This window comes from Balearica regulorum, chromosome 29 (genome assembly GCF_011004875.1).
Source record: "Balearica regulorum gibbericeps isolate bBalReg1 chromosome 29, bBalReg1.pri, whole genome shotgun sequence".
NCBI lineage: Eukaryota > Metazoa > Chordata > Aves > Gruiformes > Gruidae > Balearica > Balearica regulorum.
In genome coordinates, this window is record NC_046212.1 from 853,729 (window position 1) to 876,805 (window position 23,077).

Consider the following 23,077-nt stretch of genomic DNA (forward strand, 5'->3'; position numbering starts at 1 on the left):
CCAGGAGCTGGGGGTCCTGTGTCCCCCCCCGATTTATAAACCCACCCCAGGAGCTGGGGGTCCTGTGTGTCCCCCCGATTTATAAACCCACCCCAGGAGCTGGGGGTCCTGTGTATCCCCCCCCCCCGGGGTTTCCCCAGCCCTGAGGACCCCCACACTTCAAGGAGGGGGGGAAATACTTTATTGGAGGGTGACAATCTCCAGCCCCGGGGGTGGGGGCATGAAGGGCCCAGCACACCTGGGGAGATGGCTGAAGGGGGGTCAGGGCTCCCCAGTGCCAAACTGGGAGCTGTGGGGACCCCCAATTCCCCCTTGCAGGGCCCGTGGCGGGGGGGGGGGGCAGGCAGAGCAGCCCCCACCCCTGGTCACTGCTGGGCCAGCTTGGCCGCCTCCGCCTTGATGAGGGCGATCAGGTCCTGGTTGATGAGGAAGACGAAGCGGAGGCTGGCGATCTGAGGAGGGGGCAGAGGGTGAGCAGGGCGGAACCCCCCACGGGATGGGGACCCCCCCCCACAGGATGGGGACCCCCCCACCGGCCCCCCTCTCCCACAGCAGGGCTCACCTCCACCACCGAGTTGTTGTTCAGCTTCCACTTGTTGCCGCCGAGCACGGGGCGCCCGTCGATGTAGATAGGGCGCCGGCCCTCGTTAGCGATGAAGAAATCCCCGTTATTCTTCAACTTGATGACACCTGGAGGGAGGAGAGGGGGTGAGGGGGGGACGCAGCCCCCCCCTGCTCCAGGACCCCCCCAGCCCCAGCCCCGTCCCTACCCTGCTTGCGGGAGATCTTCCAGGCCGGTCCCTCCAGCGCCAGGTCCACGTCGATCTGGTTGTCCTTCGTGGCCCTGCCCAGCGTGATCTGGGGTGGCGGGGGGGGCAAGGAAGCGTCAAGGGGCTGCAGGGGGGCTGGGGGGGGCTCCCCGGGGAGTGGGGGGCTCGACCGGGGGGGTACAACACCAGCACTCACCTCCCGGGAGCGCATGAGGTACCGCACCATGCGGCCCCGCAGCACGGCCAGTGTCTGGCTGTCGAAGTCCGGGGAGCTCATGCCTGGGGGAAGGAGGGGGTAAGGGGGGGTGGGGGGCACACAGACAGCTGGGGGGGACAGACGGGGCCCCCCGGCTCCCACCTGTGATGCTGTCCACCAGCACCTGCCACTTGTGCAGCTCCTGCTCCAGCTGCCGGATCTCCCGCTTCTGGCGCCGGTCGGCCACGGTCAGCTCTGCGAGAAGGGGAGGAGAGAGCTGGGATGGGGGGGTGCTGCCTGCCCCCCATCCCGGGGGGGGTCTGGGTCTCTCCACCCCAATTCAGGCTGCCCAGATGGGAGCGGGCTGGACTCACCGTGCTCCAGCACCTCATCCCGCACGTCCCTGGGGAGGAGAAGAGGGAGGATGAAACGGTGCCGCCCTGACCTCCCCCCCGGTGCGGCCCCTCGCTGGCCCCCCAAAAACCTCACTTCAGCTTGCTGTCGTCAAGCATGTCCTCAGCGTCCGAGAAGTTCAGCACTTGGTCCCCCTTGGGCAGCGGCTGCACTGGAAGGAGCAGGATGGGAGGGAGTGAGGGAGCGGGGGGACACGGGGGGACACGGGGGGACACGGCGGGGGGCACAGGGGGGGCTCACCGGTCTGGTCGTCCAGCAGGTAGTACTGCTTCATGAGCTGCCAGTGGAGCTGCAGGGCCTTGGCTGTGCGGGAGGGGTAGAAGACGTCGGGGTGCTTGTGGAGCAACTCCTGGAAGGTGTCGAGCGTGGGCTGGCTGGTCTGCGGAGGGGAGAAGGGACACGTGGCACCAAGGACTGCGCACACCCCCCCCCCCAGCCCCATTTCGAGCCCGAGCCCCCCGCCCCGCAGCCCGCTCTGCTCCCAGGTGGCTCTTACCGATCCCACCTTGTTCAGCAGCTGCTCCTCGGCTTTGCTGAAGAGCACTTTGCTCTGGATGGCGGCGATGGCCTCGGGGTGCAGCTGCCGCATGGCCTGGCAGGCCAATCTAGGGGGGGACACAGTGTGAGAGCCCCTGCGGCCCCCCTGGTCCCTCCCCACAGCGACGGCTCTGCCCCTCGGGTCCTGCCCTACACTCACTTGGAGATGATGGGGTCGTAGAGGAGAGCGTACCACCGCTCCTGGATCTCCCGCAGGTTGAAACGGCAGCTGAACTTCACGCCCAAGTGGACGGAAGTCAAGTCATTGGTCTAGAAAAGCCCCTGGGTTAGGGGACAGCCCCTGGGGACCAGCCCCAAAACACAGTGGTGACAAACATCCCCCCACAAGGGGCTCTGGGAGGACGGGCAGCCCCCCGGGGCTGTTACCTGCAGCACGGCGTTGATGAGCAGGAGGTCGTCAGCGGGTTTCCAGCGGCCCAGGTCCTTCGTCACCTGCAGGGGCTGTTTGCTCTTCTTCATCCGCTTGGCGAGGCCGGGGGTCGGCACCGGGCTGGGCGCGATGGGGGCAGACACAGACTTGGAGACCTGGGTGGGCAGAGATGGGGGTTCGGGGTCTCTCCGAGCTCCCCAGACCCCCCCAGCCGGTCCCTGGACATCCCCGCTGGCCCCCCACCTTCTTCTTCTCACTGGAGGAAGGCTCGCTGCCTGAGCAGCGCCCGGGCTCAACCCCACCGGCGCCCTTGGCCCGGCTGGAGGACTTGGCGAGGCTGCTCTCTACCAGCTCATCGTCAAACTTCTTCCGCTTGATGAACCTGGAAGAAACGAGACGGCTCCGAGTCCCTCTCCCGCAGGCAGGCAGGCAGGAGGCAGCGGGCAGGCAGGTCTCCCACCCCGGCGTACCGTGAGGAGCTGCGGCGCTTGGGGATGGCGCCCGAGGCCTGGGCCGAGCCCCGCTTCTGCCCCGCCAGCGACTCCTCGTCCTCGGAGCGGCTCGTCGCGCCTGACGCCATCAGTCCGGAGAGCAGCACGTCTGTGGGAACAGAGGAGATGGGGGTCCCTGGCTGCTTTCCCTCCCCCCAAAGCGCGGCAGTGGGACCTCCGGGCCCCCCATCACGCCCTGGGGGTGCAGCTTTCCAGAGAGCTCGGTGTGGGGGACTCCAACCCTGTGGGGGCGAGGCTGGGAACGCGGGGAGGGACAAGCAGGAGGACACGGGGGAAATGAGGGGGGGCGTGGAGATGGGGGGGGGACACGGGGGAGCGTGGGAGACAGCGGGGGACACGGGGAAAGGCAGGGGGCACGAGGGGAGCGCACAAGGGGACACGGAGGAGCATCGGGGCACCGGGGGGTACATGGCGGGCCCGGGGAGGGATGCGGGACACGGAGGGGGCGCGGGCCGCTGCCGGGGTGCCCCGGAAAAACACTCCCAGGCCCGAGGAGGATTCAGCTCCGTCCCCCCGTCCCCGGCCTCCGGCTCCCACGGGGCGCCGCCCCCCCCATCCCTCCGGGGCAGCGGGTACCGGTCCCGTCCGCCGCGGCCTCACCATCCCCGGGAGCGGAGGCTCCGGCTGCCCCTCGACGGCGTCCGCTTGGGCGCCTCCATGGACGGCACCGCTTCCGGGTACCCACCGGAAAGTGATTTGACGTCATCATTAAGCGCGCTGAAGCCGCGGCGGGAGCCGTCATTTTAAAGGCTATGCGCGGCCTCTGAGGCGCGGCGCCATCTTGACTAAGGGCAGGGCCGCACCCCCTACTTTCTGGGCCGCCGTCGCCGGTGGGTCGGGGACGGCCGGGCCCAACCTACGGACGGGGACGGGGGCGGGGACGCGCCCCGTTGTTCCATCAGACAGGGCTTGTCCCGGCCGCGGCACCATAGGCACCCAGCGCCCGTCGAAACGGCACACCCATCATGGCGGCATTCCTCCACGCCACACCCATCATGGCGGCATCCCGCCACACCCATAATGGCGGCATCACGCCACACCCATCATGGCGGCATCCCCCACACCCGTCATGGCAGCATCCCCACCACGCCACACCCATCATGGCGGCATCCCCCCACGCCACACCCATCATGGCGGCATCCCCACCACACCCGTCATGGCGGCATCCCCACCACACCCGTCATGGCGGCATTCCCCCCACGCCACACCCATCATGGCGGCATCCCAGGCTGCGAAGAAGGGACACGCTCTCTGTGGCGGGGCTGTTCCTTTTATTGAGTTGAGCATCACTGTGGGCCTGAGCCCTCCCCGCGGGGCCAACGGGCCCCGTCCCGGCGCGAGCAGTCCCGTGTGCACCCGGCTAAGGCAGGCGTGCGCTGGCACACATGTGTTCCTCCCCACGTGCGGTGCCAGAGGGTCCTTCCCCAGGGCCGGGGAGGAGGGTCCCGTGTCCAGCGTCCCGTGTGTGTGCCGCCATCCCTGCGCCGTCCCCAGGGTGGGGGTGTCTACGCCGAGCTGGGGGCGATGTGGCCGTCGTTGGCCTCGCTCAAGTTGGCGGCCCACTCCTTCCTCTGGATGGTGCCCGTCTTCTCCTCGCGGAACTGCTGCCGTTCCTCCCGCGGGATCTTCACGGCGTGGTACTGCGGCACAGCCGGCGGCGCGTAACGTGCCCGGCGGAAGAAGCCGAGCTGTGGGGGACCGGCGAGTCAGGGCCGCGCGGGGACACCCCGGCTTCGGGAACGGCTGCGTGAGCCCGTGGCACCGGAGCCATGGTGCCCGTCCCTCGGCGCTCACCCCAGAAATCACCGTGGGGGCAAACCAGCACTGCAAATCCTTGCACAACCACACGCCAGCACTGCAAACGCTCACGCATCCTGGCTTGGGCACTGCAAACCCTTGCACAATCGTGTGCCAGTGCTAAAAACCCACATACATCCATGCACCAGCACTGCAAACCCTTGAACACCCATGCACAAGCACTGCAAGCCCTCGCACATCCCAACTCAGGCACCGCAAACCCTTGCACACCCACGCAACCACCACTGCAAACCCTCATCCGTCCACCCCGACGCCGCAAACCCTCGTCCCTCTGCCTCGGCACACCGCCAACCCTCGCACACCCGTGCGGGGCGGACGCCAGGCCTCGCACACCCCTGCGCACCCGTGCTCGCTGCCCACCGGAGCCGGGGCGGGACAGCCCTGTGTTACCGCTCCCCCTCCAACGCCTGCTTGTCCGCCGCGGAGGGCTGCAGGCCCAGGCGGGCCCGGTAATAGTTAGCGGTGTAGCGGGAATTTCGGCTGCTCCGCTTGAAGAAGCCGCACTGGGGAGGAAGCGAGAGGGTGAGGCTGGGCAAGGCCAGGCTGGGTGGCACGGCATGGCACAGCATGGCACAGCATGGCACGGCACAGTACGGCTGGGGTGGCATGGCATGGCACGGCTAGGGTGGCATGGCAGAGCCAGGGTGGTGTGGCACGGCACAGCTGGGGCGGTACGGTTGGAGTGGCATGGCACAACATGGCACAGTGTGGCTGGGGTGGCACGGCACGGCACGGCATAGCAAGGCTGGGGTGGCACGGCATGGCTGGGGTGGCTGGGATGGCACAGCATGGCATGGCATGGCACGGCATGGCACAACTGGGATGGCACTGCATGGCACGGCTGGGGTGGCACACCATGCCACGGCATGGCTGGGATGGCACGGCACGGCATGGGAACCCCGTGCCACGGGGAGGGGGACACGTCTTGCTGCAGGGACCCCGTCCCCGTCCCTCACCTTCCAGAGGATGAAGACGAGCAGAGCCAGGACGAGGACGCCGGCCAGCACGGCCAGCAGGATGACCCACCACGGCACGCCACCGGCCACCGCCGCCCCGGGGTCCAGGTAGATGGAGACGGGGATCTGGGGAGGGGAGGGCGGTCAGGGGGCAGCAGGATGGGGGGGTCAGGGGGTGCTGGGGGGGACAGACCTGGGTGGAGGCATCCTTCAGCACCAGGTTCTTGATGGAGGAGGTCACCGAGACGCTGGCACGCACGATCAGCTCCACCGAGGTGACAGACAGGTATTCCTGCGGCGGTGGCACGGGACGGGCTGAGCCCCCTCCCCGTCCCAGGGGTCCCGTCCCCATCCCCATCCCAGGGGTGCTGTCCCCGTCCCAGGGGTCCTGTCCCCATCCCTGTCCCCATCCCAGGGGTCCCGTCCCCCTCCCTGTCCCAGGGGTCCCATCCCCATCCCGGGGATCCCGTCCCGCTCCCCATCCCAGGGGTCCCGTCCCCATCCCCATCCCGGGGGTCCCGTCCCCATCCCTGTCCCCATCCCGGGGGGTCCTGTCCCCGTCCCCTCCTACCTCCAGGAAGGTGCTGTTCCAGAGGCGCCCGCGGGCCGTCAGCACGGCAGCACGCTCGAAGCTGTGCAGCGGGCAGTGGAAGGCCAGGCAGCGCGCGGTGCCCTGGGCGCAGTCCTGGGGGACAGGGATGGGGGGGTCAGCCTGGCCGTGCACCCCACGAGCAGGAGCACCCCATGGGCAGGGGCACCCCATGGGCAGGGGCACCCCATGGGCAGGGGCACCCCAGGAGTGGGTGCTCCCCATGGGCAGGGGCACCCCAGCAGCAGGTGCCCCCCACCCCACTCACCAGCGTGACATTCCTCTTTCTCTCCGCGGGCGCTGGCACCCACCAGGACCCCGGTGCCTCGGCGGGGTCACCCTCCCCCGGTGGCTCCTGGGCAGGGGAAGGACGGGCATGGAGGGGGGGCGGCACAGACCCCCCCCACGGCACCGACGTGTCCCCCCGCGCCCCCCGTCCCGCGGCGGTACCAGAGCCAGGCGCAGCGGGTTGGCGGGGGGGCTGCAGGCTGCCTGCTGTCCCGGGGGGGCCGCCAGCTCCAGGTGCAGGGGGTAGAGCAGCCATTTCCCGTTGCCGATCTCGTGGGGCCAGAGCAGGGTGAGGAAGGCCGAGCCCAGCGTCTTCAGAGACTGGCCCCTGTTGGAGACCTGCCGGGGGGGACACACACACACACGGCAGCGTCAGCGCGGCGGCACAGAACCCCCCCCGACCCGCCGCCACCGGGGCCATGGGACCCCCTGCCCCAGCAGAAGGGGTGGGGTGGGAAGGAGAGCAGCGGGGCTGAGACCCCCGACACCCCGCACACCCCCCCGCCGTGGTGCCCCCCCCCCACACCCCCCCATGCAGGGGTCACCCATCGTGACGACTCACCGTGACCTCGAAGCGCACGGCGCTGCCCACCTGGCTCTCCCGCCGCATGGCGCTTTCCCCCCGCACCACCCCGCCGAAGAAGAGCCGGGGCGGCACAGCCACGCTGTGGGGACATCAGGGGGGTCAGGGGAACCCCGGGGGGGGGTGGTGGTGTCCCGGACCCCCCCCTCCGCCCTCACTCACCCCGTCACGGAGAGCGGCAGCTCGATGACCACGCGGGCACGAGCCACCACCGGCTCCAGCCCCGGCTGCTCGCTGATCCTGGGGAAAGGTGGGGAGGGGGGGTCAGGGGGGGCATCACCCCGATCCCCCCCCCCCCCCCAACGTGCCCATGCAGAGAGCCAAGCGCGGGGCTCCCCCGGGGCTCACGTGGACAGGGCCAGCTCCACCGCCAGGTCCGTGGTCTGGATGGTGATGCCCAGGGTGCTGAGGATGAGGAAGAACCGCACCTGGGGGCAGAGGGGTGAGGGCCAGGGGCTGGGGGGGGCCGGGGGCCAGGGGGGGCGGTGGGAGCTGCACCCACCTGGGCTCCGCGTTTCATGGGGTTCCCCAGCTCGCACTCCACCTGCGAGCCGTTCTGGTTGGCGAGGCACAGCACCGGCTTGTCCTGGGGGGCGGAGAGCTGAGCCCCCGCTGCTGGGGGGCCCGCTGTGCCCCGGGACTAACCCCTCCCAGCACCCCCCCTGCGCCATCCCCAGCCCGCTGCATCCCCAGGACCATCCCCATCCCGCACCCCAGCACCCCGGGGACCATCCCCATCCTGCACCCCAGCACCCCGGGGACCGTCGCCATCCCCCTGCACCCCCAGGACCGCCCCATCCCTCGGTACCCCTTCCCCGCAGCACCCCACCCTCGCCGTCCCCCGCCGCACCGAGGGGGTCCGGCCGTCGTAGGGGCGCAGGGCGGAGTAGGGCAGCTCCGGGGGGAAGGTGGCGGTGAGCAGGGCTTCGTGCGCATCGTCCCCGTCCCGCTGCGGCTCCGCCGGGTCCGAGGGCAGGTTGGTGACGTGGATCTCCAGGGCCACGTCCTTCTGGTCGCTCATGGCGAAGACGGCGGTGCCATCCGCGCCCCTGCGGGCACAGGCGCCGTGAGCCCCCCCCCCCGGCCCTGGGTGTCCCCAACACCCTGCGGAGTGGGGACCCAGGGAGGGGGGCAGCACCCCGACACCCCCCCTCACCGGGGCAGGGGAAGGAAATCGGCGTCCCCCAGGCGGGCGCAGAACTGGAAGCGGAGCTGGAGGTTGCTCTGACAGATCTTGTCGTCGCCGCAGCCCTGCTTCAGGAAATGCACCTGGGGGGGACACGGGGGGACACGGGGGTGACGGGACGCTCCAAGCAGCCCCCGCGCGGGACGGTGCACCCCAGACCCCGGGGAGATGGGGGGGACACACACGCGGCCGGGTCCCCACCTCGGTGCGGTGGCTGCTGGGCTGCTGGGGGCTGAGCACGGGCGACAGCGGCGGCAGGGTGGCCCCCCGGTTCTGCCGGCCCGCCCCGGCTCCCTGGATGCCGTAGGCGAGGGTGACGGTGATGGGGCGCAGCTTGTCACGGATGCTGTCCTGCGGGCAGCGCGAGGGTGAGGGGACACGGGGACGGGGACGAGGATGGGGATGGGGATGGGGATGGTGATGAGGAGGAAGATGGGACAGAGATGGGGATGGGGAGGAAGACAGGGATGGGGACGAGGATGGGGACGGGGACGAGGATGAGGACAACAACGAGGATGAGGACAGGAACAGGGACAGGGACAGGGAGGAAGACGAGGGCGAGGATGAGGATAGGGATGAGGACGGGGACGTGGACGAGGATGGGGACGTGGACAAAAACGGGGATGGGGATGAGGAGGAGGACGGGGATGGGGATGGGGATGGGGATGAGAATGAGGAGGAGGAGGATGGGGACCCACCTGGAGCTGGAAGGTGGCTTTGACGCAGGCGCGGGCGTGCTGCCGGGGCAGCTCCACCGTGTCGGAGAACTGATGCTCAGGGTCCGAGGGACGTCGGCCGAGGAAGGAGACGCGGGGGGCATGGCCCAGCCGCCGGCGGTCCGTGTCGGCATCAAACACGTACTCCAGCACTGGGGGGAGAGGAAACGGGCACGATGCCGGGGGCTCCTGTCCCTGTGTCCCCCCCCACGGCACAGCCCGGGGTCCCCCACCCCGTTGCCCGTCCCCACCGCGCTCACCGAGGCGGGGGCTGTAGCTGGCGGGACTGGCCGTGTAGCTGAAGCAGGCTCGGACGTCCACGCTGGGAGGGCACGGGGGGGGCGTGGGATGAGACAGGCGGCACCCACCCCTGGCCGTGCCCCGGCTCTGTGCCTATGGGGGGGGGGGGTGGCACCCACCAGACACCCTCCTGGTGCTGGCAGTTGCTCTGCTCCAGGTCGATGTTGGGGGGGAGCAGGGAGACGTTCCTGGAGACGTGGACGACCGGCCGGGCCCTGCCAGGGGAGAAATGGGGGGTGCCAGGCTGGCACCGAGGGCACCCCGAGCCTCGCACGGACCCGGCACTCACCCCCTGCACGGGACCCCTGGCCGTGCCCGGGGTCCCCCCCGCCCCGTGATGGGGGGTGCTCGAGATGGGGGGTGCTGCCCATGGCGGGCACCCACCTGTACAGCACGACGGTGTCGGAGAGGGAGCCGACGAGCAGGTCGGGGTAGAGGTTCCCATCCACATCCAGCCCCCCCGAGAGGGAGTACCCGAAGGCCGTCACCCCCACGCCCTCCCCATCCAGGACCTGGGGACAAGGCGCCCGTGACAGCGGGAACCGGCGGGGGGGTGGATGGGCAATGCACCCCCCCAGCCCCCCTCACCTGTGCCGGCTTTGCCACGATGCCCAGGTTGCTGCCGTGGTAGATGTAGACTTTGCCGGCACCGTCGAAGGGGGCTCCCACGGCCAGGTCTGGGGGGGTAAGGGCAGGTGTGGGGGGGTCCCAGACCCCTCTGTGGGATGCAGCCCCCGGTGCCACCATCTCCCCCACCCCAGGCTGTGTCCCAGCCCATGGGGACCCCAGACCCCCCCCGAGCCCCTCACCCTCGAAGCCGTCCTGGTTGAGGTCCCCGGCGGCGCTGAGGGCGATGCCAAACATGGAGCCGCGGGTGCCGTTGAGGCGGAGGGGGGTAGCGGAGTCCCAGCGCCCCGCCGGGTTGATGTAGACGTAGGCAGCCCCCCCGATCTCCTCCTTGCGCTCAAAAAAGTGGGGGGCCCCCACCACCAGGTCCATCCAGCTGTGGGGACGGTGGGTCCATCACCCCCCCCTCCGGCCAAGACAAACTGTCCGGGTGCACCGAGCCAGGGCGATGCCCCGGCACCGGGATTCGGGGGTGTGGGGGTGTGGGGGGGGGTCCCCCAAACTCACCCGTCGCTGTTGAGGTCCAGCACGGCGACGGCATAGCCGAAGGCAGAGGTGAGCTGCTGGCCGGGCAGCACGGCCTCGGGCACCAGCCGGTTGGCACTATCGCGACGGAGGATGACCACGGCCCCGGTGTGGTTGGCGCGGGGGGCTCCGGTGACGAAGCTCAGCTCCCGCCTCCGCGTCAGCCCCGCGCCCGAGTCCACCGAGAAGCCTGTGGGGGGGTGGGGGGGGGAATGGCAGGCGTTGGTGCCCCCCCCAGCCCCCGGCCCCCCCAGCCCCCACACCCGCCGTCCATCCGTCCGTCCGTCTCTCTCTCTGCTCAGCCCCTGCGCTGCCGGGTCTCGGGGACCCTCGTGCTTTGGTGTGGGGATGGGGGGGCTCTGCTCGGTTCGTGCCTCGGTTTCCCTGCTCTGTGCTCCCTCGGGACTCAGGACTGCGGGGTCCCCTCCCCAGCTCTGGGCCAGCGGAAGCCAAAGGGGGAGCAGAGGCTGCCGGGGTGAGCGAGGACCAGCCCCTCCCCGCATTGCCAGAGCAGCGAGACCCGGGACAGAGCCAGGCGGGGACCGGCCCCCCCCAGCTGGAGGGAGCAGCGGGGACCGGGACCCCCTTCCCCACATGCAGCAGTTGCAGTGCCCAGCCCTCCCGCAGCCCCCCCCGAGCCCCCGGCACCCCCCAGCAGAATGCGACCGGTGCCTCTCCCCGCGGGAACCGTGCACCCCCCCATGCAAAAACATCTCCGGAGGGAAGAGCACGGGGACAGCGGGGTGCTGGGGGCCACGCCGGGCTCTGGACCCCTCCGCCGGGGTCAGCCCCCCCCCAGCCTGGCGGTGCCCCCAGCACAGCGATGGGACACGGGACAGGGACAGGGACATGGACACGGGACATGGGACACAGGACACGGGACACGGGACAGGGACAAGGCAGCGCTGCCCGCAGGGACCCCTGGCTGGGGGGGTTGGGACCCCCCACCCCGGGGGGGGGCAGCCACAGGTACGTGCCCATCTAGGATGGACCCACAAAGGGCAGGAGCGTGGGGGGGTGGGGGGTCGTGGTGCAGGCACACGCGTGCACGGCTGGGTGTGCAAGGTGGTGCGCACAAGGAAGGGGTGTGCATGTATGGGGGGTGTGTGCAAAGGGGTGCGTGCGCGGTGCATGCGTGCGTGCACAAGGAATGGGGCGACGCTGCGTGTGCAAGGGGTGCAGAGGGAGGCGCGCTCGGTGCACGCGTTGTCTGCACGGCGACACGCGTGTGCATCTACACGGAGCCTGCGGGAGCTCTCCTCTCCTCTCCCCTCCACAGACACGGGGGACACACCACAGGACACGGCTCCGGGGAGGGTGGCACACGGGGACGCCGCCGGTACCGGCGCTTACGAACCCAAGTAGCTATTCTGGGCCACGTCGCCGGCCGCGCCGGGCACCTTCTCATTGGGTTCGGGGGTTTTGTAGACCAGCTGGTCGGGGTCTGAGCTATCAATGTTTGTCACAAAGAGCAGCCCTGCGCCACGGCCGGGCGGGAGAGAAAGAGAGAGGGGCGTCAAGGTGGGCACCGCGGCCGGGGCAGGCTGGAGCCGGGCGGCGGGGCCGGGGAGGGGGGGTCCCCTGTGCCGTGTCGTGCCGTGCCGCCGCGCCCGGGCTCCGCCGTGCCCGTACCGAAGTAGCTGTTGGCGGGCACGGGGATGAGCGAGGGGTCCTGGTCCTTCTCGCCCCCGGCTTCGTAGGGGCCGTCGTCGTAGCGCAGCAGGTCGAGGGAGCTCTGGTTAAGCAGCTCCACGCGCAGGTTCCCTGCCGAACCGAGGAGCGGTGAGGGGGGCTGGGGTGGGGGCCCCCCCCCCCGGGGCCCCCCCCCCCGGGACCCTCCTGCTGCCTGGGGACGAAGGGGCACCGGAGCCGCCCCACGGAGCTGCGCTCGGCGAGCAGACTCGCCTCCGGCACGGGCATCCCAACACACAGACGTGTGGACGCACCAGTGCACGTGTGTGCGCACGGCCATGGGCACACACACCTACCCACGCGTGTACACGCACACAGGGCGCGTACCCCCGTGTGGTCACACACAGACAGCGTGCACACGCCTGCATGCATGTACGTGCACACGCCTGCATGCACGCGCACACCCATATGCACACACACACACACATGCACATGCACACTCACACAGCCTGCTCACACCTGCGCACAGCATGCACACCTGCGCTCACACCTACACCATTCTCATACACACGTGTGCTCACACCCACAGCATGCACGCACACATGTGCTCACACCCCAGCTCACACCCCCATTGTTCACACATACGCATGCCTTGCACGCCTGCCCAGGCAGGAACGCGCACCCAACCCGCGCGCACACGCGAACCCACGCACCCGGGCGGCCGCACGCAGCCCCACGTGGCGGGGGGGCCCGGCCACCCCCACCCTCACCCTTCCAGTTGTAGGTGCCGGGGGCCCCGAAGAGGATGTAATGGTGGTCGGGGCTGAAGGCGGCGGCCAGGCCCTGCTGGCAGGAGCCGAAGCGGTCGTGGCCCTGCGGTCGCCCCTCGCAGAACTTCCACTCGCCCCCGTCCAGCTCGTCCCGCACCCGCAGGTCCTGGCTCAGCACGAAGCAGCGCCCGATCACGTCCCGCGTCTCCAGCGGCTGCCGCACCCGGTGCCGCGCCTCGTACAAGTGGGCGCAGGTCTGTGCAGGGGATGGGGGGGGGGTCATGAGGTTCTGGGGGACACCCCCACCTGCCGCAAACCCTCGCCACCGTCCGTCCCCGCCGGTGCTCACCACGATCTTGCCGCCGGCACCTTGGCTCTTCACGCTCACCCCCAGCCACTGGTTCTCCTTGCTCTCCCGCTGCAGGTCCACTGGTGGGGACGGGCAGCGTCAGCCCTGCCGGGACCCCCGGGGTGGGGAACCGGAGAGGGGTAGGGGGGCACCTCGCAGACCGCGCTCCCCCGGGCGGCACCTCACCTCCCTCATCGATGGGCACCCGCCAGCAGTCGGAGAGTTCGGGGGTCAGCGGGCAGGCGAAGAGCCCCCCGGTCCGGTTGGCCCCTTGGCTGGGTAGCGCCGGCGCCTGGGGGGCCCCCACCAGCAGCCTGCCAGGGCAGAGAGCCCCCCCGTCAGGGCGTGGGCACATGCAATGCTGGGTTTGCACGCCCGCTTTGCCCACCTGGTACCACCACACAGGACACCCCCCCCCCAGTACCCATCTGCCGGAGCACCCCGGTCCCCGCTGCCCCCGCGCAGCTGTCCCCACGCCCCCGCACGGATTTCACGCCGCTGGCCGTGGGGCACGGTGCCCCCCCAGCACGGTGCCAGCCCCGGCGCGGCTGTTCCCAGGCCTCGGCCGCAACTCGGTGCACGTGTGGGCAGAGGAAAGGGGGCGCAGGGGGCGATGCACACCCCCACACACACACTGCTTCCCGTTCCCTCAGCCGTCCCCTTTGGTGCAGCGGGGTTGGGGGCACCCTGACCCCCCACCCAGACCCCCACCCGCGCAGCCCTCCCCGGGGGGCTCGCTCCTCTGTCGGACGAGTGCCGTGCCCCCCGTGACTTCTCGGTGGCCGCGGGGCACCTGTGGCCACCCCCAGCCCCCCTCCCTGGGGGACGGGGGACGGTGGCCTCGGGACACGAGGGAGCCCCGGGGGGTGGCGGAGATGCAGAGTCGGTAAAAATAAACTGGAATTCACTCAAAATAACCCCGCAGCAACATGTCCAAAAAAGGAGGGAGCCAGAGGGACGCCCGGGAGTGCCCCCCGCTCCAGGGCACCGGGCATGGCCCGGGGTGCCGGGGCCCGGGGCCCCCTAAGGAGCCCGTGGGGACAGACCCGTCCCCGAGCCCTGCGGGGGAGCCGAGGGGGCGGCCGGGGGGGTGCGGGGGGGGGGCGGTGTCCCCTGCGCGGTGCCAGCGGCCCCGCAACCACCTGCCGGGGTGGGGGGGGGAGAGAAAATATCCCTCCCCACGCCAGGAATGCGGAGAGGGCGGCTGCCACGGCCGGGGGGGGGGACACGGGGACGGGCGGCTGGGGGTGACAGCGTCCCTCGGGACCTGCCCGCTCCGGGGGTCCCCGCCGTGGGGACCCCCCGCCAGCACCCCGAGCGCCACGGGGGACAAGGGGGCCACGGGGCCCACGGGGCCCACGGGGGCCGGGACCCGCGGCCGCAGCCGGCGCCTGCCCTGCCGTGCACCGGGTGGGCGTTCGCCAGCTCAGCGGCGAGCAGGCGCGGGGGAGGCGGCGGGCACGGCCCGGGGGGGTGGGGGGACGACCGGGGGGTCCCGTCCACCCGAGCACCCCGAGGCTGCGCTCGGGGCATCGATCGCCCCCCAATTCCCCCCCCCCACCCCCCCACCCCGCCGGCTCCTGCTGAATAATCCCGGAGCGGCGGCGGCCGCAGGGCAGAGCAGGCAGCGGGGCCCCCGCGCCCGTCCCCGTCCCCTCAGGTCTCCAGCACCCCGAAGCAGGATCCGGCCCCTCCAGCATCCCGGGGAGCGGGCGGCGGTGCCCGGAGCGGCGGGAGGAGCCCGGGGCTGCCGGTCCCCAACTCGGCGGGGGGACACGGGGGGGGGGACACGGGGGGGGGGGACACACGGGGGGACACACGGACCCGAGGAGGGGGCACAGAGCGGGGGAGACCCGACCCGGGGCAGGATCCGCGGGGACAGCCCGGCTGTCCGGCGGGGGCGTCCGCCGCTCCCGCGCCCCTCCCGGCCCCGGGTACGAGGGTCCGGAGCTCGCCCGGTGCCCCGCACTCACCAGCCGGCCGGCTCGGGGCTGAGCTGCCGGTGCAGAGCCACGGCGAAGCCGAAGAGGCTGCCCTTGTCCCCGTCCTTCAGCAGGGTGCTGGTGGCGTCCAGGTTGAAGGCTGCGCTCGCCAGGAGCCGCAGGCTGAGCCAGGGCAGCCAGAGCCCCCGAGCCCCCGCCATGCCGCCGCTCCCCGCCGCTCCCCGCCGCACGTTTCTCCCCCCCCCCACCCGGCTCCGGCGGGCGGCGAGGAGGAGCACGGTCAGCCGGGGAAGCACGGCCCCCGCCCCGCCTGCCGCGGGTGGGTCACCCCGTGTGGCGCTCCCCGTGTCACTCCCCGTGTCACTCCCCGTGTCACACCCCGTGTCACACCCCATGTCACACCCCGTGGCACTCCCCGTGTCACACCCCATGTCACACCCCGTGGCACACCCCGTGGCACACCGCGGGTCGCACCCCGGGTCGCTCGGCCTTGGGCAGAGCATCGCAGCCCCCAAGGGTGCACCCCACACCCTGCTGCACCGGGCATCGCACCCCGTATCGCCGTGTACTGCACCCCGTATTGCTGTGCATCGTGCCCATCACCCTGTGCTGCACCCCACACCGGGCATCGCACCCCGTATCACCGTGTACTGCACCCCGTATTGCTGTGCATCGCGCCCATCACCCTGTGCTGCACCCCACACCGGGCATCGCACCCCGTATCACCGTGTACTGCACCCCGTATTGCTGTGCATCGCGCCCATCACCCTGTGCTGCACCCCACACCGGGCATCGCACCCCATATCACCGTGTACTGCACCCCGTATTGCTGTGCATCGCGCCCATCACCCTGTGCTGCACCCCGCGCAGTGCTGCACAGTGCATCCCCCCGTATCGCAGAGCACAGCACCCCGTGCCGCCGGGACCAGCCCTCCCCACGCGCAGGGACAGATGTCGAAGCCCCCAGCCCACCCCCAGCACCGCAGCTGGGAGATCTCCCCATCCCAGCACAACCCCGGGGGCACTGGTGACCTCCCCGAGGGTTCCCCCGTCCCAAACCGCTGCTCACCCCCCCTCCAGTGCTGCCGAAACGGGGCACAGCACCCGCGCGGGGGCAGTTTGCCATCCCGGCAGCTTCCCTGCACCAAGGCCATGGTCACGGGGACACAGCCGTGGGGACATGGCGGTGGGGAGGGGGCCCCTCTAGCTGCTCCTGTGGGTCCTGCCAGGCCCCCCAACCACCTCTATTCCCTGGGGCTGGGAGAGGAGTACCCCCACTGCACCCCAAAAGGAGAGGCGCAGCCGGCTCCCCGGCAGGACCGGGGCCTGCGCACCCCCTCGGGGAAGGGGCTGGTGCCTCCGCACGTTCCCAGGGGACCGGGGGGGCCAGCAGCGCCGGCATGGCAGGACCCCACGAGCAGCGGGGCCAGGTCCCATGGGAGCGGTTGTGGCTCGAGTATGGCCCCGTGCCCCAAACAGCAGCTTGGGGGGGGGGAGGGAAAGGGGGGGCTGTCATATTTTCCAGCACATAGGCTATTTTTAACCGCTCCCGCTCTCCAAGGGCCCGTGGAGATATTTGGGAGCTGGCAGGGCCGCTCCGCTCCGGCCGTGTGAATGAGCTCCAGCTCTGTGCTGGATGCAGGAACAGTCCTTCACCCCGATCTCCTCCTCCTCCTCCTCGCTGCTGGCTGGCCCTGCGTTTGGGGGGAGCGAGGACAGGACCAAGAAGGTCCATGCCCCCCATCTCACCCCCCCACCTGGCTGCCATCCAGCCCTCCCCACGCTCGCCCCATCTTTCCTCTTCTGCAGCCCGAATCCCTTCCCACCGTCCCCGCCGTCGTGCTCCTGACGTGGGAAAGGGCCGATCCCCGCCTGGGAGCGGAGGACGGGAACAGAGCCCATCCCCGGGGGATGCTCAGCCTCCTGCCGCCCCCCCTGTGCCCCATCGACTGCCGGGCAGGGGAGCACGGAGCTCCCCACCAGCTCTCCTGTGCAGCCGCTGCTGCCCGATGGAAGAGGATGGCGTCACACGAGCGTCAGGCTGAGTATAAATAGAAAGAGAGGTGGTCATGGCCGGGGAGCGAGATGAGCAGCTGAGCCGATAAAAGCAGGATTTGGGCTCCCAGTGCCGTCCCTCAGCACAAGGGGACCCCCAAACCAATGTGATCAAGGCTTCCGGGTACCCAGGAGCAGGGGGAGCGGGGACGGGATCCCAGCGGGCACCCCCACCTCGCTCTGCCACCCCGCTCTCCTCCCGGCTTCCAAGCCAACCTCAGGGGCACCGCGCTCCCAAGCCTCCGTGCTCCCAGCCAAAACCTCCAAATCCGCTTTGTTTTCCCTCAAACAGACCAAAACCCGCTCAGCATCCCAAGGCTGGGGGGGGAGCCAGCCCCGAGCAGCGCTGCTCAGCACCACGCACAATCGGGATGGGACCCTCGGGGCTGCCATGACGGGGTCCCAGCTGGGAGCTCGCTCCGCTCTCCACGCCGAGCCCAGTAACGTGCCGGAGAAGCCAGCTGCTCCTGATTAGCCACGGCAGCTCCCCTGGAAGCTTGCCCCCCCCGGCAGCCCAGCAGGATGGGGATTTCCAACCCCAAAACCGCCTTGCGAACGCACAACGGGATGTTTCCCACCTCGGGGCTCCCGGGCCCTCACGGCCTCATCCCACCCCGGCACCAGCTGCCGGCGATTGGGTTTCACAGGCAGCGAGAGCGGGCAGCACGTGCAGTCCCGGCGTCACGGCAGACTTTGCCATCCCCTCGGCGCCATCTCGAGAGAACTTTATTTTCGGTGCAACTCCCAAATGAGGCAGGGTTTGCCGGGGGGGAGCGTTGCCCCCCAGCCCGGCTCACGGCAGGACGCCGTTCCCGGTGGCTCAGGCACGAGGGTTTTCATGGCTGTGGGGTGAGCGAGGCTGGGGAGGGGGGGTCAGGGGAGGAAAAAACTCCTTCTTGGGAGGATTCCCTTTGCTCCGAGCCCTGGCTTGGATTTGAGCTTCCAGAAGCCACAGCCGTGCAGCCGAGATGGGGGGGAGCACACGGGGAGAGAGCGGGGTGCAGGGCTGAGCTCCCCAACGTGCCCAAGGACAGCGGAGTCTCCAGGAGTCTCGCCAACGCTTTTTTGGGGCCGGGAGGTAAAAGCAGGAGTGGGAGAGCGGGGAAGCGCTTCCCCAGGCGCAGAAACGGCTGGAGCCAGGGAGGGGCGAAGGGCCGGGAGCAGGGTGGGGATGGGACCCACCACTCGCTCCCACACGGACGGGGAGAGGGAAACGCTCCCGAGGGCTCCCCGGCACAGCCGAACCACCTCGCCAGCGCCGGTAACTCAGTGAAGGGCTGAACTGAAGCCAGGCTCCCCCCACGGAGCATCCTGCGTGGGCAGGAGGGGAGGGAGGACGAGGCAGGCGGCGGAGCCACGCACGGGAGCAGATCCTACGCCTGTGGCCTGGGCCGGTCGTGCCTCTCGGGGCAGACACGAGCGTGTTTCGCTGCTGTTCCAGACAGCGTCGGCAAGGGAAACCGAGGCACGTCCCCGGCGTGTGCTGAGAGCCGGAGCCAGCGCCTGGGAGAGGTGTGAACTGCCACAGGTGCCCGCGGCAGGGTCAGCCATCACCAGCAAAGATCCCCAACCGGGCAGCGATCTTCATTCCTGTGGAAGGGAAGGGCAGGAACCGGGTCGGCGCGGTTCTGGGAGCGGTGCCTCCGCGGGAGAGCTGCTGGCAGTTGTTCCTGCAAACACCAAACCCCTCCGATACACCCAAACCTTTCACGGGGAGCAGCTGACCCCGACACACGCCAAACCCGGGCGCAGGGAGGAGCGGAGCAGCCCACGCACACCCGGACCCTGAGCACGCTCTGCCCGACAGCACCCCCGTTTGCCCGGCATGCTCATCAGCTGACGATGGAAATAGCGAAATAAATTCCTCTGCCCTTCCCGAGGCTGCAGGGGCTCCTGCAAGCAAGAATTTGTTTGTGTAACCGGAGCGGGCCAGCATCAGACAAGCGTGTGGGGAGTAAGCTGGGGTTATTTTTACCCATCCTCTGGTTTATCTTTGGCCACATTTTGCACTCGAGTTCCTGTAGCTGCAGCCAGAGTTCCTCCAGGTCACCAGCACGAAGGCAAGGGGGGGGGGGACGGACAGCGAAGGAACAAGAGACCGAATCCACGGGGAGAACCCAGCTGGGATGTGGAGATGCACGTCCCGCTCCCGACGGGGCCAAGCCCTGCCAGGGCTGCCGTGACAGGAGGTCGAGGAGAAACGCTCGCCACCGCGGCTGTGTCGAGGCAGGACGTCGTGCTGCCCACATCCCGAGCCCTGCCTGCCCCTTGCCGGCACCGACCCACACAACCGCAGCCCCCCCCTGCACCCCCAGCCGTTTCTTTTCACCTTCCTCATACTCCCTTCCCCTGCCCAACCCGAGGGGATGACGAGATCTTCCTCCTCCTCCTCCTGACTCTGCTCGGCTGCAGCCAGCCGGCGCCCGGCCAACAGACCAGCTTCATCCCAGGTCTTGGGCTGAATAAGCCCGGTGAGATCAGACGCATCCCGGCATTTCTGCCAGCTCACCCTTCCGGCACTCTGCAGGCCAATTTAATTTTCATAGTGCACTTTGCTGGCAACAGCTGCGTCTCGGGCGCCCGCTCGGCTCTCCCCCACCCCCTGCCAGCTCATCTCTCCCGCTGCCAGCCCCATCCATTACACCCTGGCACACAGACAGCCCAGGCGGCGGTACCCGACATTGGGATGCCCTGACAAGGATGATTCCAGATTAAGTCAGGTTTAGTCCCTCTCTGGGTCCCAGCGCAGCCGGGAAGCAGGTGAGAGCCTGGGAATTCCCCAGCAGCGCAGGCCGGTCCGCCCGGGAAGTACAAGTGGGTTTAAGAGCGTCGTGCTCGGCTCCTTCAGGCACCTCTCCCTCGCCGGCGGGGAGCAGAGCACTGCCCCGCTCATCACAGCTCACGGGGAGAAGGAGAGGTGGCTCACCTGCCCCCCCAGCACCCCAGAGATGGGGTGGGGACCCCGGCACCCCACACCACAGCAGAGCCATGCCCAGGTTCTCGGTCATTCACGGGACACAGCCCAGGCCCCCGCCCTGCCAGGCGGCCGGTACTGGGACCAGCAGGCAGCACGGCTGGAACCAGCAGAGCCCAAGGCAGGGCACGAGGCAGCCGTGCAGCCACGATGCCACAGCACCCCGGCCCCTATAGCACCCATACGTCTGCCAGCACAAACCCCTATGGCACCGTGCACCCCCAGATGGGCCCCTATAGCACCCACAGGTGCCCACACCTCTGGCCAGGCTCCTATAGCCCCCCCCAGACCCCCAGCCAGGCTCCTATAGCCCCCCCAGATCCCCAGCCAGGCTCCTATAGCCCCCCCAACATCCAGCCAGGCCCCTATAGCCCCCCCAGACCCCCAGCCAGGCTCCTATAGCCCCCCCAATATCCAGCCAGGCTCCTATAGCCCCCCCAACATCCAGCCAGTCCCCTATAGCCCCCCCAGACCCCCGGCCAGGCCCCTATATCCCCCGCAGCTCCCCCCTCAGATCCCTACAGCCCTGACGTGCCCCTGCCACCCTCACAGGCCACCACCCAGACCCCTATAGACCACACGGACCCCTATAGCCCCCTCGTGCCATCAGCCAGGCCCCCTCAGGTACCAGTAGCCCCCTCGAGCTGCCAGCTGGGCTCCTATATCCCTCACCCAGGCCCCTATAAGTCCCTATATGTCTCTGTATCCCCCATCTAGGCCCCTACCCGGGCCCCTACAGCCCCCCGTGGGACTCTATGGCCCCTATGGCCCCTATAGGCCCCGCAGGCCCCTATAGGCCCCTATAGGCCGCGCAGGCCCCAGGGGGCGGGGCGGAGGGGCGGTCACGCGGCCGTCACGCGGCGGTCAGGTGACGCGGGCCGTGCCGGTGCCGTACGGGGGCCGCCATGCTGTCCCGGCTGCTGAAGGAGCACCAGGCGCGGCAGAGCGAGCGGCGGGAGCTGCAGGGTGAGCCCGCCCCCCCGTCCCCATGGCGACCCGCCCCGCCCCGCGCCCCGAGGGCGGTTCGATTGGCGGCGGGAGCCGCCGCTCACCACGGGGGGGGGGGAAAACCGCGCGGGCGCGCATCCCATTGGCCGACGGGGCTGTCCGTCAAGGGTGTGGGGGGCACAAAACACAGAACCGGGGCGGGCGGGGGGGTGTTGTCCGGTAGGGTGGAGCGTGATGTCACCGTCTCGCACGCTGACGTCACGCATCTCCCTGCTGGCGTCACGGCTAGCTTGTGCGGGGCGGGGGAGAGCAGGGCGGGTTCGGGTCCGCCGCCCCTCACGGCCGCGTCCCCGCAGAGCGGCGGCGCAGGGAGGCCATCGCCGCCGCCACCCGCCTGACCGAGGCCCTGGTCGATCACCTCAACGTGGGGTGAGGCCGGGACCCCCCCAGACCCCCCGGCCGGGACCCCCGACCCCACAAACCCACGGCCGGGGATCCCCCCGACCCACTGGCCTTTTGCCCCCGAAGCCCCTGGCCCGGGAACCCCCAAACTCCACCCGGGGACCCTTCCCCCCGCCCCGACCCCCCGGGCAGGCCCCCCCCCCCCCCCCCCCCGTTTCCCAGGCCCTTCCTCCCCAAACCCCCTGGCGCGGGACCCCCAAACCCCCCAGCCCCTTTTACCCCTGGAAACCCCAGCCAGGGACACCCCCCCCACCCTGGTACCCCTTCTTCCCCCAACCAGGGACCCCCCCCAAACCCCCAGCCAGGGACCCCTGCACCCCCCCCTCCACTCAGGGACCCCTTCCCCCCAAAACCCCTGCCCAGGGACCCCTCAACTCCCTGGCCCCTGCCCTTCCCTCCTGCCTGGGGACCTCCAGCCCCTCTCCCAGCCACCCCCTCCCCGGGAACCCCCCCGCCCTGGGGCTGTCGGGGTGGGACCCCACCCTCTGTGTCCCCCCCATGTCCCCCCCATGTGTCCCCCCCGCCGGCAGGGTGGCGCAGGCCTACGTCAACCAGCGGAAGCTGGACCATGAGGTGAAGACGCTGCAGGTGCAGGCAGCCCAGTTCGCCAAGCAGACGGGGCAGTGGATCACCATGGTGGAGAACTTCAACCAGGCCCTCAAGGTGTGGGGGGGTTATCCCCCAAACACGGGCAGGGGGGTGTCCCCCACCCCTGGCTTGGCACAGCGGGGGAGTTCCCTCTGGGACACACAGAGAAGCAGCCCCATGGGACACCCCCCCCCGCCCCGTCTCACCGGTGCCGGCTGAGGGATGGGGTCCTACACCCCACCTGCGCTGGGAGCCCACCATCAGCACCGGAGGGCGGGTGGGCTGCATCCCCCAGCCCCGTGGCTCGATGCCGGGGCAGTCCGGCAGTGCCTCTGCCCGCTGCCGGATCGCACACCGGTGGGCAGCACCCACGGGGTCCCAGCCAGCCCTGAGCCCCAGCAGGGCTGCGGCTGCCGGGGGGGGGGGGGGGTGGGGAGTGAGGCAGGGTGGGACCCCCAAATCCCACTGGCAGCTCCCTGACACCCCCCCCATCCCGGCAGGAGATTGGCGACGTGGAGAACTGGGCCCGCAGCATCGAGATGGACATGCGGACCATCGCCACCGCCCTGGAGTACGTCTACAAGGGGCAGCTCCAGCCCTCCTGCTCCTGAGCCGCGGCCACCGCCGCAGCCCCCGCGGTCCCCCCCCGCCACCACGGCTGGTCCTGCCAGATAACGCGGGCCTTGGCCACAATGCCGCGGCAGCTCCCGGCCGCCCCGGGGACCCCTCCGTGCCGGGGAGTGAGCAGAATAAAGCGTGGTTGAACGGGCGGCGTGCGGAAGCCCTGGCACAGCCCTCGGCTGCCCCCTCCTAAGCCCCCTCATCCTCTTTACCGCTTAACTCGGGCTCTGAGGCCCCTTCTTCTCCCAGACAAAGGGCTCCTTCTGGCCAGGAGGGCTCTAATCCCCCCCGGGGGAGAGCTCGGCCCCCCCAGCTCCGGGTGATCCC

General features: G+C 70.3%; 3 protein-coding genes across 9 annotated transcripts; 1 reads left to right on the forward strand and 2 right to left on the reverse strand.

Annotated features, from left to right (window-relative positions):
- Nucleotides 1-163: 163 nt before the first annotated feature.
- MCRS1 (microspherule protein 1) lies at nucleotides 164-3,562 on the reverse strand. Its single transcript, XM_075737588.1, has 14 exons — nucleotides 3,421-3,562; nucleotides 2,779-2,908; nucleotides 2,552-2,690; nucleotides 2,305-2,463; nucleotides 2,078-2,187; nucleotides 1,877-1,985; nucleotides 1,621-1,759; nucleotides 1,456-1,531; nucleotides 1,341-1,369; nucleotides 1,129-1,221; nucleotides 967-1,049; nucleotides 771-858; nucleotides 563-690; nucleotides 164-452 (listed from the first exon to the last, which is right to left on the reverse strand). The coding sequence occupies exons 1-14, from the start codon at nucleotides 3,560-3,562 to the stop codon at nucleotides 366-368; spliced, it is 1,512 nt and encodes a 503-aa protein (XP_075593703.1). The 3' UTR covers nucleotides 164-365.
- A 512-nt stretch (nucleotides 3,563-4,074) lies between these two features.
- On the reverse strand, nucleotides 4,075-15,402 carry ITGA7 (integrin subunit alpha 7). Of its 7 annotated transcripts, XM_075737576.1 has the most exons (27): nucleotides 15,133-15,365; nucleotides 13,346-13,473; nucleotides 13,160-13,239; nucleotides 12,811-13,066; nucleotides 12,041-12,172; nucleotides 11,766-11,885; nucleotides 10,391-10,598; nucleotides 10,066-10,259; nucleotides 9,845-9,933; nucleotides 9,641-9,768; nucleotides 9,376-9,471; nucleotides 9,217-9,278; nucleotides 8,939-9,108; nucleotides 8,442-8,591; nucleotides 8,211-8,323; nucleotides 7,905-8,103; nucleotides 7,557-7,640; nucleotides 7,403-7,482; nucleotides 7,217-7,294; nucleotides 7,034-7,136; nucleotides 6,634-6,810; nucleotides 6,452-6,538; nucleotides 6,166-6,279; nucleotides 5,788-5,886; nucleotides 5,595-5,720; nucleotides 4,982-5,141; nucleotides 4,075-4,508 (listed from the first exon to the last, which is right to left on the reverse strand). In XM_075737576.1, the coding sequence occupies exons 1-26, from the start codon at nucleotides 15,300-15,302 to the stop codon at nucleotides 5,025-5,027; spliced, it is 3,360 nt and encodes a 1,119-aa protein (XP_075593691.1). In that variant the 5' UTR covers nucleotides 15,303-15,365; the 3' UTR covers nucleotides 4,075-4,508; nucleotides 4,982-5,024. The 7 variants fall into 7 exon arrangements, with proteins under 7 accessions (XP_075593691.1, XP_075593694.1, XP_075593690.1 ...); XM_075737579.1 differs by lacking the exon at nucleotides 12,041-12,172 and having other exon boundaries at nucleotides 15,133-15,402; XM_075737575.1 differs by lacking the exon at nucleotides 4,982-5,141.
- Nucleotides 15,403-20,955: 5,553 nt separating this feature from the next.
- On the forward strand, nucleotides 20,956-22,943 carry BLOC1S1 (biogenesis of lysosomal organelles complex 1 subunit 1). The gene is made up of 4 exons (XM_075737605.1): nucleotides 20,956-21,097; nucleotides 21,436-21,508; nucleotides 22,072-22,204; nucleotides 22,630-22,943. The coding sequence occupies exons 1-4, from the start codon at nucleotides 21,037-21,039 to the stop codon at nucleotides 22,738-22,740; spliced, it is 378 nt and encodes a 125-aa protein (XP_075593720.1). The 5' UTR covers nucleotides 20,956-21,036; the 3' UTR covers nucleotides 22,741-22,943.
- Nucleotides 22,944-23,077: the final 134 nt, after the last annotated feature.